The 12943-nt window shown below is 45.8% G+C and overlaps 1 protein-coding gene across 1 annotated transcript in view; it reads left to right on the forward strand.

The window, feature by feature from the left end:
• Positions 1 to 741: 741 nt before the first annotated feature.
• The window catches only part of syt3 (synaptotagmin III), a 36294-nt gene continuing 24092 nt past the window's right edge, over positions 742 to 12943 (forward strand). Inside the window, exons 1-3 of the mRNA XM_030790377.1 lie at positions 742 to 889; positions 10436 to 10837; positions 11187 to 11298. Of these exons, the coding sequence (XP_030646237.1) occupies positions 742 to 889; positions 10436 to 10837; positions 11187 to 11298 (662 nt within the window). The remainder of the gene's footprint in view (positions 890 to 10435; positions 10838 to 11186; positions 11299 to 12943) is intronic.

Consider the following 12943-nt stretch of genomic DNA (forward strand, 5'->3'; position numbering starts at 1 on the left):
TCTCAGGAGTCCCATTGGAACTACATGACCCAGAATTCAACCTGGCTCTGATGTTTTCCTAGGGAACGAGTGCCTGAACTGACTGTGTCCTTTCTTGAATGATATTTCAGTGGGGTTTAGAAAATTAGAGTCACCAGAAACTCAAGGCAACGGTTTTGTGAAAACTAAAAATAGAGCTGCTCTTAATTTGGTGGAAGGATATTTCATCTATGTTGAGTGAATAGGTCTTGACCTACTTCACCATGACGAGGACTCCTGTGCCACATAACCATCTTCTGTAAAAGAGTGAAAAAAAAGTATGTGAAAATAGAAGTATGAACGTCAGCCAACTCACCAAATTACAAAGATTATGGTCATGATTAGTGAATATTTGTCAGAGTTTAACATGTTTTCTTTCCTCTTCCATGTCTCTCCCCCTGCTCTCCTTACCCTTCTCAGAAATCAGAGCGGCTCCAGAGCAGTCCTTACAAATTAATGGGTGTGGCATTCCTTAAATAGTCAAATTAATGGGTGTGGCATTCCTTAAATAGTCAAATTAGCAAACTCCTCTAATCTACCAAATTGGCTTTAGTTCCTCAGTCGCAGAGAAGTACAGCAACCTCTCTAATTGGATCCCTGAGGGATAAAAAAAAGTGGCCAAATTCACCCTCTCTCCACCTAGGCACCGTCCAATTGGTGTGGGCGGTGAGGGCTGTGTGGCGATTGGCTGAGGGTGTGTCGGAGTGCGATGCGGATTGGAGGATGTCGGGGGACTGGGAAGAAGACCTGTGTAAGAAGGCGCTCATGCTGGTGGAGGAGCTGTGCTTCAGTTCTGGAGGATTAAGCCAGAGCGCCAGTTGTCAGGAGTTCAGTTACTTACTGAGGGGTCGCAGCCGACAGCTGGATACAGGTGAGTGCCCTCTGTCCATACAAAACCTCGCAAACAGCTCTTTCCCATGCACAAACAGCTCTTTCCCATGCACAAACAGCTCTTTCCCATGCACAGACAGCTCTTTCCCATGCACAAGCAGCTCTTTCCCATGCACAAACAGCTCTTTCCCATGCACAAACAGCTCTTTCCCATGCACAAACAGCTCTTTCAAACACACATAGCTGTCTCTGTGTGTGTAAGTGTTTGGTGAAATATTTTTTCACTGAAAGCACACCTTTCTACTGGTGTGTGTGTGTGTGTGTGTGTGTGTGTGTGTGTGTGTGTGTGTGTGTGCGCGTGTGTGTTAATGGCACGGAAATGCAACTGTGTGTATGTGTGTGTGTGTGTGTGTGTGTGTATGCGCGCGCGCATGTGTGTGTTAATGGTACTAAAATGTAACTCTGTGTGTGTGTCTGTGTGTGTGTGTACTTGTACAGCTGTCCTTGTGAGGACATTTTGGGAGTGAGGACATTTTCACTGGTCCTCGTTTTTTCAAAGGGATGTCTGAGGGTTGAGACTTGGTTTTGGAGTTCAGGTTAGAATTAGATTTAGGTTAGGGTAAGGTTTGGGGGTTAGGAATTTAGTTGTGATGTTTGAGGTTATAGGAAGGGGCTAGGGAATGCATTATGTCAATGAGTGTCCTCACAAAGATAGAAGTACAAGTGGGCGTGTGCGTGCGCACACGCATGTGTGGTAATGGCATTAAAATGCAACTGTCTGTATGTGTTTGCGTGTGTGTGCGTGCGTGTGTGTACATGTGTGTATGTTAATGATACTGAAATGTAACTGTGTGTGTGTGTGTGTGTGTGTGTGTGTGTGCGTGTGTGTGTGTGTGTGTGTGTGTGTGTGTGTTATTGAAGTGGAACTGTGCAGCGGGCCTCAGCACACAGTCTGTAGCCTGAAGAGATTCTACTCTTGTCTGCAGAAGAGTTGCCCTAAACACTTAACAAAGACTCTGGTTTGTGTGAGGCCTCAGTGTGGCTTTGTTGGGTGATACACATGGTCTTGGCTTAATAATGAATGAAACAAAGGTGTAAAAACTTGCTTTGATGACGAATGAAACAATGAGGGGTGTGTAGAGTTAAGGCCATAACTGAATGGTTGGCAAAGATCTGATTGTTAGTATTATGTAGGGAAACAATGGGCCTTACAACATGTGGATGTTTTTTTCTACATTTCTTCTTTAGCATGAAAAAGCACAGTGTATATATAAAAATTGTGAGATCTGTGGAATGCAGGAATGATTTTCGGCATGGTTAAAGCATTTAATGACAAAGGCCAGTGACTCCCTCAAAAACCCCATATAAAGTTTACAGACTTTTATATAAACCCCATATAAGTTTAGAATTGTTTGTATAAATGCATAAAGACAAGGAACATTAGATAAAGACCACTGAAAGATACCAACACATAATGACAGAATCACAGCCATCTAAAGACAATGCCAGTTAGAGACAGAGTTACTGTCATTTAAAGACAATGCCAGTTAGAGACAGAGTTACTGTCATTTAAAGTTGGGGACACTGCCCTATAAAATGAAAGCATAAAAAAAAAAGAATTTTCAAATGGGCAGCATGTGACTGACTGAGAAGACAAGTGCTATGGAATAAAATGTCCATCTAAACCATTCAGAGGTGGTGAAAAATGATCTAAGTTTAGTTCAAAACAAAACAAAACTAAACTGCAAATTGTTTTGAAATATTTCTGAACAGCATTAAGAGTAGCTATACTGTCCTCAGAGTGCAGGGTCCGTGTCTGCTCACCCAAACAAAATGACAGTTTAGTTTACTTTGGTTCTGCACTGCAGGTCTGTTCTCTCATTGTAACTAGACAAGTTTGGATGAACTGAAGTGGATGAATGACTGAGGAGAAATGCAGTGGAGATAATGGAGGGGTCAGCCTCTGTCCAGTACTGTTTTATTGGAAGACATCTCAGCACAGCGCAAAACATACTCCAACATGCTGTAGTCCTAACAAAAATATCTCTGATTTGAATCAGAGATAAATCACATACCAGCCCAGAGTTGAGACACGGTGTGGGGATTAGACGGAGATCTGAAAGGATCTGTGATGATATGGAGTGATGTGAATGATTGGCTTAATTGGATCAGACTGGATCTAAATGGATCAGAGCACAATGAGAAAATTAGCATGACAAACTGAGCACAGCAAAACAGCCAAGCAGCAATACTCTACATCTCTCTCTCTCTCTCTCTCTCTCTCTCTCTCTCTCTGTCTCTGTCTCTCTCTCTCTCTCTCTCTCTGTCTCTGTCTCTGTCTCTCTCTCTCTCTCTCAAGTCTTTATCGACAAAGACACTTGTGATCTATAGAAGTAAAAATGATTTCAATGTATATATACTAGAGCGATACTGGACACTGTGTGTGTGTGTGTGTGTGTGTGTGTGTGTGTGTGTGTACGTACGCGTGTGCGTGTGTGTAAGATTTTGGGAAGTCGGGAGCATAAAGACCCTAAAGGGTTCACTATGTGTCTCTGAGGTCATGGCTAGTACATACATATTAGGCAGCCCATTTATGATTTGTTCATTTTTATTGTTCTCTATCTCTCTCAGACAGGGTTGAGTTTATTGTTCTCTATCTCTCTCAGACAGGGTTGAGTTTATTGTTCTCTATCTCTCTCGGACAGGGCTGAGTTTATTGTTCTCTATCTCTCTCGGACAGGGCTGAGTTTATTGTTCTCTATCTCTCTCGGACAGGGCTGAGTTTATTGTTCTCTATCTCTCTCGGACAGGGCTGAGTTTATTGTTCTCCGTCTGTCTCAGACAGGGCTGAGTTTGATCATGATTCAGTACGGCTGAGTTTGATCATGATTCAGTACGGCTGAGTTGGATCATGATTCGGTATGGCTGAGTTGGATCATGATTCAGTACAGCTGAGTTGGATCATGATTCAGTACAGCTGAGTTGGATCATGATTTGGTACGCCTGAGTTGGATCATGATTCGGTACGCCTGAGTTGGATCATGATTCAGTATGGCTGAGTTGGATCATGATTCAGTATGGCTGAGTTTGATCATGATTCAGTATGGCTGAGTTGGATCATGATTCGGTACGGCTGAGTTGGATCATGATTCAGTACAGCTGAGTTGGATCATGATTCGGTACGGCTGAGTTGGATCATGATTCAGTACAGCTGAGTTGGATCATGATTCAGTACAGCTGAGTTGGATCATGATTTGGTACGCCTGAGTTGGATCATGATTCGGTACGCCTGAGTTGGATCATGATTCAGTATGGCTGAGTTTGATCATGATTCAGGATGGCTGAGTTTGATCATGATTCAGGATGGCTGAGTTTGATCATGATTCAGGATGGCTGAGTTTGATCATGATTCGGTACGGCTGAGTTGGATCATGATTCGGTATGGCTGAGTTGGATCATGATTCAGTACAGCTGAGTTGGATCATGATTCAGTACAGCTGAGTTGGATCATGATTTGGTACGCCTGAGTTGGATCATGATTCGGTACGCCTGAGTTGGATCATGATTCAGTATGGCTGAGTTGGATCATGATTCAGGATGGCTGAGTTGGATCATGATTCAGGATGGCTGAGTTTGATCATGATTCAGTATGGCTGAGTTGGATCATGATTCGGTACGGCTGAGTTTGATCATGATTCGGTACGGCTGAGTTTGATCATGATTCGGTACGGCTGTTTAGCAGCACACCTGCTCTACTTTAATCTCTCTGCCCTTGTCTTTCCACAGAATAATCAATACATTAACCTGTCTGCTTCACCCCTCCCACATTCTCTCCCTTCCTTTGTAACCTCCCCCCTCCCATTTACTTCTCTCTCTCTCTCTCTCTCTCTCTCTCTCTCTCTCCATCAGTGTCTCCTTGTTTTTTCTCCCATTGCAACAACAAAAGCATGGCAGGCTGCTATTCTACAACTCTCCATAACTTCATTTCTCTCTCGCTCTCTCTCGCTCTCTCTCTCTCTCGCTCTTCCCCTCTCTCTCTCGCTCTCTCTCTCTGTCCCTCCCTCTCTCTCTCTCTCTCTCTCTCTCTCCCTGTCCCTCCCTCTCTCTCTCCCTCTCTCTCGCTCTTCCCCTCCCTCTCTCTCTCTCTCCCTCCCTCTCTCTCTCTCTGTCTCTCTCTGTCCCTCTCTCTCTCTCTCTCTGTCCCTCTCTCTCTCTCTCTCTCTCTCGCTCTTCCCCTCTCTCTCTCTGACTCTCTGATACACTTGTTCTCATTCTTTCTCTCCATCCGTCTTGGCTTTTTTTTCTTGGCCTCTCTGTCCCTCCCTCTATTTCACTTGCTGACTTTATTAAGCACTTTTTGTTCTGTCTCTCTCTCCCTCCATCCCTGCATCTCTCTGACAGTGCGGAGTGAATAAATTATCTTGACCAGTCAGCCAATGTGTCTGTTTCAGCATGTACACCAATCTGTCATGCCACCTCCTTCCCTCCTGTTTTCCTCCACTCTCCCCTCCATCGCGTTCCTCTTACCCCCTCCTGTTTGCTCTTTTCTCCCCATCTCCCCCCCCATCTCTCTCTCTCTCTGCCTGCCTTCTTCCCCAGTGTGATAGATCTGTCCACTCCCCTCGTCACTCTCTGATCATATGGTGATTAATGACAGACGCACAGATAAAATATTCCCTACTGTGTGACACAGGGATGTGGGGAGAACAGGAGACTTCAGTGACAGGAGGGGTGTGTGTGTGTGTGTGTGTGTGTGTGTGTGTAAGGGGGGGGGGGGGGGGGGGGCGAGGTTGCAAATAAAGGTGATGAAAGATTAAGGCAGCCATAGAAAAACATATTTTCCCTGAGAATTCTCAGCACGTGTATGTGTTTGGGAGATGGAGAGGGAATTGTTTGGTGAGGAGGGAGAATTAGGACAAAGAGAGAGAGTGAAATGGTGAAAGGGATTTGTAAAGGAAACATAATGACATGAGAGAGACTGACAGATAGGAAGAGATTAATAGAGCGAAGGAGCGAGAGAGAAAGAGAAATGTATGGGGTTTAGGGTCACCATTGTTGCATTGTGCGGTTCATTTCCTGTACCAGCACGTCAGCATTGAATTATTCTTCTCTGAAATTGCACCAACTGAAATGGCTCTGTTTGAATTAAGCAGGGGCTGCTGACAGTAACATTACACGACCCTGCGTTCAGTAATGCTGAAGATGTGACCGCGCCCTCTGTAAGGTTAAAGACATGACCGCCCTCTGTAAGGTTAAAGATGTGACCGCGCCCTCTGTAAGGTTAAAGACATGACCGCCCTCTGTAAGGTTAAAGACATGACCGCCCTCTGTAAGGTTAAAGATGTGACCGCGCCCTCTGTAAGGTTAAAGACATGACCGCCCTCTGTAAGGTTAAAGACGCGACCGTGCCCTCTGTAAGGTTAAAGATGTGACCGCGCCCTCTGTAAGGTTAAAGACATGACCGCCCTCTGTAAGGTTAAAGACATGACCGCCCTCTGTAAGGTTAAAGACATGACCGCCCTCTGTAAGGTTAAAGATGTGACCGCGCCCTCTGTACGGTTAAAGACATGACCGCCCTCTGTAAGGTTAAAGACGCGACCGTGCCCTCTGTAAGGTTAAAGATGTGACCGTGCCCTCTGTAAGGTTAAAGACATGACCGCCCTCTGTAAGGTTAAAGACATGACCGCCCTCTGTAAGGTTAAAGATGTGACCGCCCTCTGTAAGGTTAAAGATGTGACCGTGCCCTCTGTAAGATTAAAGACGCGACCGCCCTCTGTAAGGTTAAAGACGCGACCGTGCCCTCTGTAAGGTTAAAGACATGACCGCCCTCTGTAAGGTTAAAGATGTGACCGCCCTCTGTAAGGTTAAAGACATGACCGTGCCCTCTGTAAGGTTAAAGATGTGACCGCGCCCTCTGTAAGGTTAAAGACATGACCGCCCTCTGTAAGGTTAAAGATGTGACCGTGCCCTCTGTAAGGTTAAAGACATGACCATGCCCTCTGTAAGGTTAAAGACATGACCATGCCCTCTGTAAGGTTAAAGACATGACCATGCCCTCTGTAAGGTTAAAGATGTGACCGTGCCCTCTGTAAGGTTAAAGACATGACCGCCCTCTGTAAGGTTAAAGACATGACCGCCCTCTGTAAGGTTAAAGACATGACCGCCCTCTGTAAGGTTAAAGATGTGACCGTGCCCTCTGTAAGGTTAAAGACGCGACCGCCCTCTGTAAGGTTAAAGATGTGACCGCGCCCTCTGTAAGGTTAAAGACATGACCATGCCCTCTGTAAGGTTAAAGACATGACCATGCCCTCTGTAAGGTTAAAGACATGACCGCCCTCTGTAAGGTTAAAGACATGACCGCCCTCTGTAAGGTTAAAGATGTGACCGCGCCCTCTGTAAGGTTAAAGACGCGACCGTGCCCTCTGTAAGGTTAAAGACGTGACCGCGCCCTCTGTACGGTTAAAGACATGACCATGCCCTCTGTAAGGTTAAAGACATGACCGTGCCCTCTGTAAGGTTAAAGACATGACCATGCCCTCTGTAAGGTTAAAGACATGACCATGCCCTCTGTAAGGTTAAAGACATGACCATGCCCTCTGTAAGGTTAAAGACATGACCGCGCCCTCTGTACGGTTAAAGACATGACCGTGCCCTCTGTAAGGTTAAAGACATGACCATGCCCTCTGTAAGGTTAAACACACCCGAGCTTATTGGAAACACGGGCTGAAACAACAGCAGACAACCAGGCATTTGTATGTGTCTTGACAGTTGAGGTCTTGAGATGGTGAGTGAATGAGCGTAGGAATAAGTGTTAGACATGAAAAGAGTTGTGACAGAAGAGACAGACTGTCACACAGAGAGAAAGACGGGCCCAGAGTCAAACTGGTTGGCAGGTGCTTGTTTAGCTGCGTTGGAGGAGCTGTTTTGTCCCAGAGTGACGGTGCAAATGAAAGGCCTCTTTTTTTCAAACTCATTTTCAACAATGTTTCACTCCTCCATGCTCCCATCAGCCACCAGCACTAAAATCTTCTACACGAAGAGCAAAGGTTCAGCTGTTGTCCCAGTCTGTGGGTTTTCAGGGGACAGTTTTATTATTTTCGTGTTTTTGCGGTGAGATCTAAAGCTGTCGTTTAAAGTTGTTTATTCACATTGACGTTCAGAACTGTGAACCCATACTCAAACTGTTTTTTCTGTTGATATCCCTAACTTTTCTCTTATTCTTCCTCCTGTCTGGTCTAGATAGATAGATTCCTTTGTCATTGCACAGAGTACAACGAAATTGGGTAGCAATCCTGACGGTACATTCACACATAACAAACAGCAATTTAAAATAGAAAAGAGTTCACTCACTCACTCACTCATTATCTAAGCCGCTTATCCTGATTAGGGTCGCAGGGGGTGCTGGAGCCTATCCCAGTGCTCATAGGACGAAAGGCTGGGAAACACCCTGGACAGGTCGAAAAGAGTTCAAACTAAACTAATTTAAAGTGCTAAATATACAAATAAAATGTATATATTTGCTGTAACCTATAAAACAATGAGGTCTAAAACAATACGTTAAGAAAAAAAAAAAAAGAGGAAAGCCTGTTGCACTTCAGGATATTGTACATTTGCTGAATTACATTAAAAGTAGCGCAGTTGGAAATATACACATACAAAGGTGCATTCGAAATGTAAACGTCTGTGCAGTGTTCCATAAGTGTAACTGTAAGTATTTTAGTACAGATAGTCACACAGGTCCCAAACTGTCAGTGTCAGTGTTTGGCAGTGTTTAGTTCTGGTATGGCTCTGGGGTAGAAGCTGTTCTTAAGTCTGTTTGCCCATGATATGATGGACCTGAAGCATCTACCAGAGGGCAGCAGGTCAAACAGATGATGTCTGGGTCTTTCAGTATGTTGGCTGCTCTACCGAGGCAGCGAGAGCTGAATAAGTCCTCCAAAGAGGGCAGTGAGCAGCCGATGATCTTCTGGGTGGTACTGATGACCCTCTGAAGGGCTCTCCTGTCCGCTGCTGAGCAGCTAGCACACCAGGCAGAGACCCAGTACATCAGCACGCTCTCGATGGAGCAGCGGTAGTAGGACACCAGCAGCTTCTCCTGCAGGTTGTTTCTCCAGAGGATCTTCAGGAATTAGAGTCGCTGCTGTGCCCTCTTGACTACTGTGGTGGTGTTGGTAGTCCAGGAGACATCTTCAGTGATGTGCGTACCCAGGAAGCTGGAAACAGGGACCCTTTCTACACAGTCCCAGTTGATGTATGGTGGATCGGGACCTGCACTATTCTTCTGGAAGTCTATTATGAGTTCTTTTGTTTTTGAGGAGCTCAGGACAAGATTGTTCTCTGAGCACCACGCTGCCAGTCTTTGGACTTCATCTCTGTAGGTTGTCTCATCTCCCCCTGAGATAGCTGTATCATCCGTGAACTTTATGATGGTGTTGGTGGGATGGGTGGGGGCACAGTCATGGGCATAGAGAAGGGGGCTCAACACACAGCCCTGTGGGGTGCTGGTGCTAAGTGTAAGGGAGGGGGCAAGGTGGGGGGGGCTAGTCTAACAGTCTGGGGGCGGTTAGTCAGAGAGTCCTTGATCCAGTGGCAGGTGGCTTGGGAAAGTCCTAAGACAGTAAGTTTAGTGACCAGTCCGCCCGGGATGACGGTGTTGAAGGCAGAACTGAAGTCCATGAAGAGCATCCTCACATTGCTTCCCTATTGTTCAAGGTGGGTCAGTACAGTGTGAAGAGCAGTGCGATGGCATCTTCTGTAGACCTATTCGCTCTGTAGGCAAACTGGTATGGGTCAGAGGTGGGTGGGAGGCTGGCTTTGATGTGCTGCAGGACCAGCCTCTCGAAACACATCATGGACCGGACAGTAGTCGTTGAGGCCGCTGATGACAGTCTCTTTCGGCAGTGGAATGATTGTGGCAGACTTCAGGCGAGGTGGGATGATGATGATGATGATGATGGATTCAGACAGAGACAGGTTGAAGATCTGGATGAAGAGCTCGGAGAGCTGGTCTGCACATTCCCTCAGCGCCCTCCCTGTCTCACCATCAGCACCCTCCCTGTCTCACCGTCAGGGCCCTCCCTGTCTCACCGTCAGCGCCCTCCCTGTCTCACCGTCAGCGCCCTCCCTGTCTCACTGTCAGCGCCCTCCCTGTCTCACTGTCAGCGCCCTCCCTGTCTCACCGTCAGGGCCCTCCCTGTCTCACTGTCAGCGCCCTCCCTGTCTCACTGTCAGGGCCGGCAGCTTTCCCCAGGTTCACCCCTCTGAGCACACGCCTCACATCACGCTCCTGCACAGTGAGGATGTGGAGGTTGGAGGCTAACTTTCAGCCAAACCATCTCACGACTCCTTCATTCCTTCACTGGAGATATGAATCAGGTCACAGATATACAACAATCTGACCTTTTCTTTCTCCTGATGTGCATGGACTTGGGAGTTGGGGAATGCTTTGGAGTGTTTGATTGTCTGAGTGTTTTGTGTTTTGGCTCGCAGTGATTCTCTATTTTGTTGTTTTTGTTTTGTTATTGTTCAGTGAAAGAGAATAACATATCTCTCTCTCTCTCTCTCTCTCTCTTTCTCTCTCTTTCAGAGATCTCAGTGAGTCTACTCTCGGTCATTGTAACATTCTGTGGCATTGTCCTGCTCTCTGTCTCTCTTTTTGTCTCTTGGAAACTCTGCTGGTTGCCATGGCGAGACAAGGAAGGAGGAGGTCTGAGTTTGACATCGGGGCTCCTCCCTGGGGGGGTGGGTTTGGGGGGGGTTGGCGGTGGCGGAGGCTCCTCTCTCCTGCCTCCTCTGCTGCAGAGGAAGGACACGCACTCCTCCTCATCCCTCTATCCTTCGCTTTCCCAGCCCTCCCAGCACCACCCGCACTTTGACCTGATGGGTGTGGATAGTGGTGGGGGCGTGGGGGTTGGTGGAGTGGTAGGAGGACCACAGGAGACGCAGGAGCACTCCTATTTGGACATGGACTCCTATCCCAACAACGCTGGTGAGTGACCAAACACACACCTAGTCCCAGTCCAGCTGTACACAGGTAGATGTCTAATCTCAGAGCTGAAACCCAATAAGGGCCCTTTGTACCGTATAACATTCAGTTCTATATGAGGTCATGTTAAATTCACTGACGCTGGTTAGTATTGTTTGATATTTTGTATGTAAGGTCATATTAAATTGGCCACTTACTCTGTGGATAGAGCCCTTGACTTTTTATTGTTTGCATGTTTTCTGTCTGCTCTCTGCGAAAAAATAATTATATCTCCACGTGGTAACATTTTTCCCACCTCCTCAAACACTTTTTATTTTTTACTTCCTTCTCTTTCTCTCTGCCTGTCTCTCAGGGAATCTGAAATTGAGTCAGACGTCTCCAGAGTTGCCTCCGGGCACAGAGGGGGCTGCCCAGGTTCATAGAGACCTCCCCAATGCTCATTCCCAGCAGCAGGTTTCTGCCCGGTAAGTCACGTGTGTGTGTGTGTGTGTGTGTGTGTGTGTGCGTTTTAGGGAGTGATGTATTGGCTTGCTCTCTCTAGCCCCTTTCACACATGAGACCAATAATATTGCCTGATTTACTTTTCCGGCAATGCTGGTGTGGTTGACTACCCCTCTTCACACTTGCACCATATTTCCAAACAAATTTACAGTACAAGCATGTTCACACCTGGCATGAAAATCCCAGAAAGGCACATGTCGCGGTGGGTGATACTGCCAAAGTATTACAGCACGATATTTTTGTTCAGGATCATGATCCATGATATTTATCACAATTTTTTTTTAACAAGTTACTGTACAGTACAACCAAGCTGGAAATGATATAGTACTCTTTTTGCAACCTTTTAAGAAAATCTTCCCCTACACTCATGATGTCAGGACATTTAAAATACAGGTAAAAGAATAACTGAGAGACTGCCTGTTTGTAGATGAGCACTGCACAGTTTACAGTCAAAAGTGAAATGGATGGTGAGACTTACATTAGGATCTGATGTAAGACTTAATCAGAGGTCAGATTTTGAATCCTACCCAATAATATTTTCCCAGCATTCAGCGCACAAATGCAAAATGGGGGTGTTTAAAATTTTTTCTGTCTGGCCGTGCTAAAACATGGATCAACAGTTTGTATCAGTCTATTAAAGCCCTGGTTTCCCGCTGGTTTTGTCAGAACCATATCTTTAGTCAGGTAAAAATTTGCTGTCTCTATATCCAGGGCTTCAAACCAGAATTTTTTTTCAATGGTTTATTCCTAGCAGCATCAGTATTTTAACATTTCCTGTTTTGCATTCCGCCTTAAAATTACCATTCCCGAACCAGTTAGAACCAAATGAAATACCAGTTAATAATGTTCCATACAGGGCTGTGTCACATGACAATATGTATCTTTCCGGTGGTATAAAAATGTCTATTGATGGATATTTTACTCTATAGTCTCTATCGCTAATGTCATAAATCATTACAAAAACGCATCGGATCACTAACTAGGATCGCTGTAGTCCAATCTGTCCTCGGGCCGAAATCCACTGTGGCTTCCCGATCATGAGAAACTACGTCATTTTAACGCCGCAGTTAACAAGCTCGCTAATGGGCTATGCAGGGCACATTATGTTTAGCCTATCTGGAGCTAGCTATTTACAACATTAGTTCTCTTTTAAATGGTGGCCTATTGCAGAGTTGTGGGTGATCTCCGGGGAATCGCTAGAGAAGAAGGGATGAACACCCGGTGAAAAACTTCCTGCCTCAGCTGTAGGTTTATTAAGGGCAGACATTGTTGTGATATAGGTTAGGATCTCAGCAGACTTATAAAATAAAGATATCGACAACGGCTCAGACCAGCGTCTTTTCTCATATAAAAGTAAAATCTAGCTGCTTCTCAATACGAAGTATGTGAAGTATGGACTCCTGTTCTTGGGAGTTAGCAACTTCAGCTTGGGAGTCTGGACTCCTGATGACGCGGGAGGATGCAGTGCACTCAAACTGCATTTGAAACAGCAGTGTCCTTGCTGACTAGAGCTAGCTAGCTCGGTCTGCTAATAGATGACACATCCCTGAACATTTAGGACTTTCAAGGAGGCACTACCGACCCATATTCGAATTCTGAAATATTAAT

This window comes from Chanos chanos, chromosome 13 (assembly GCF_902362185.1).
Source record: "Chanos chanos chromosome 13, fChaCha1.1, whole genome shotgun sequence".
Classification (NCBI taxonomy): Eukaryota; Metazoa; Chordata; class Actinopteri; order Gonorynchiformes; family Chanidae; genus Chanos; species Chanos chanos.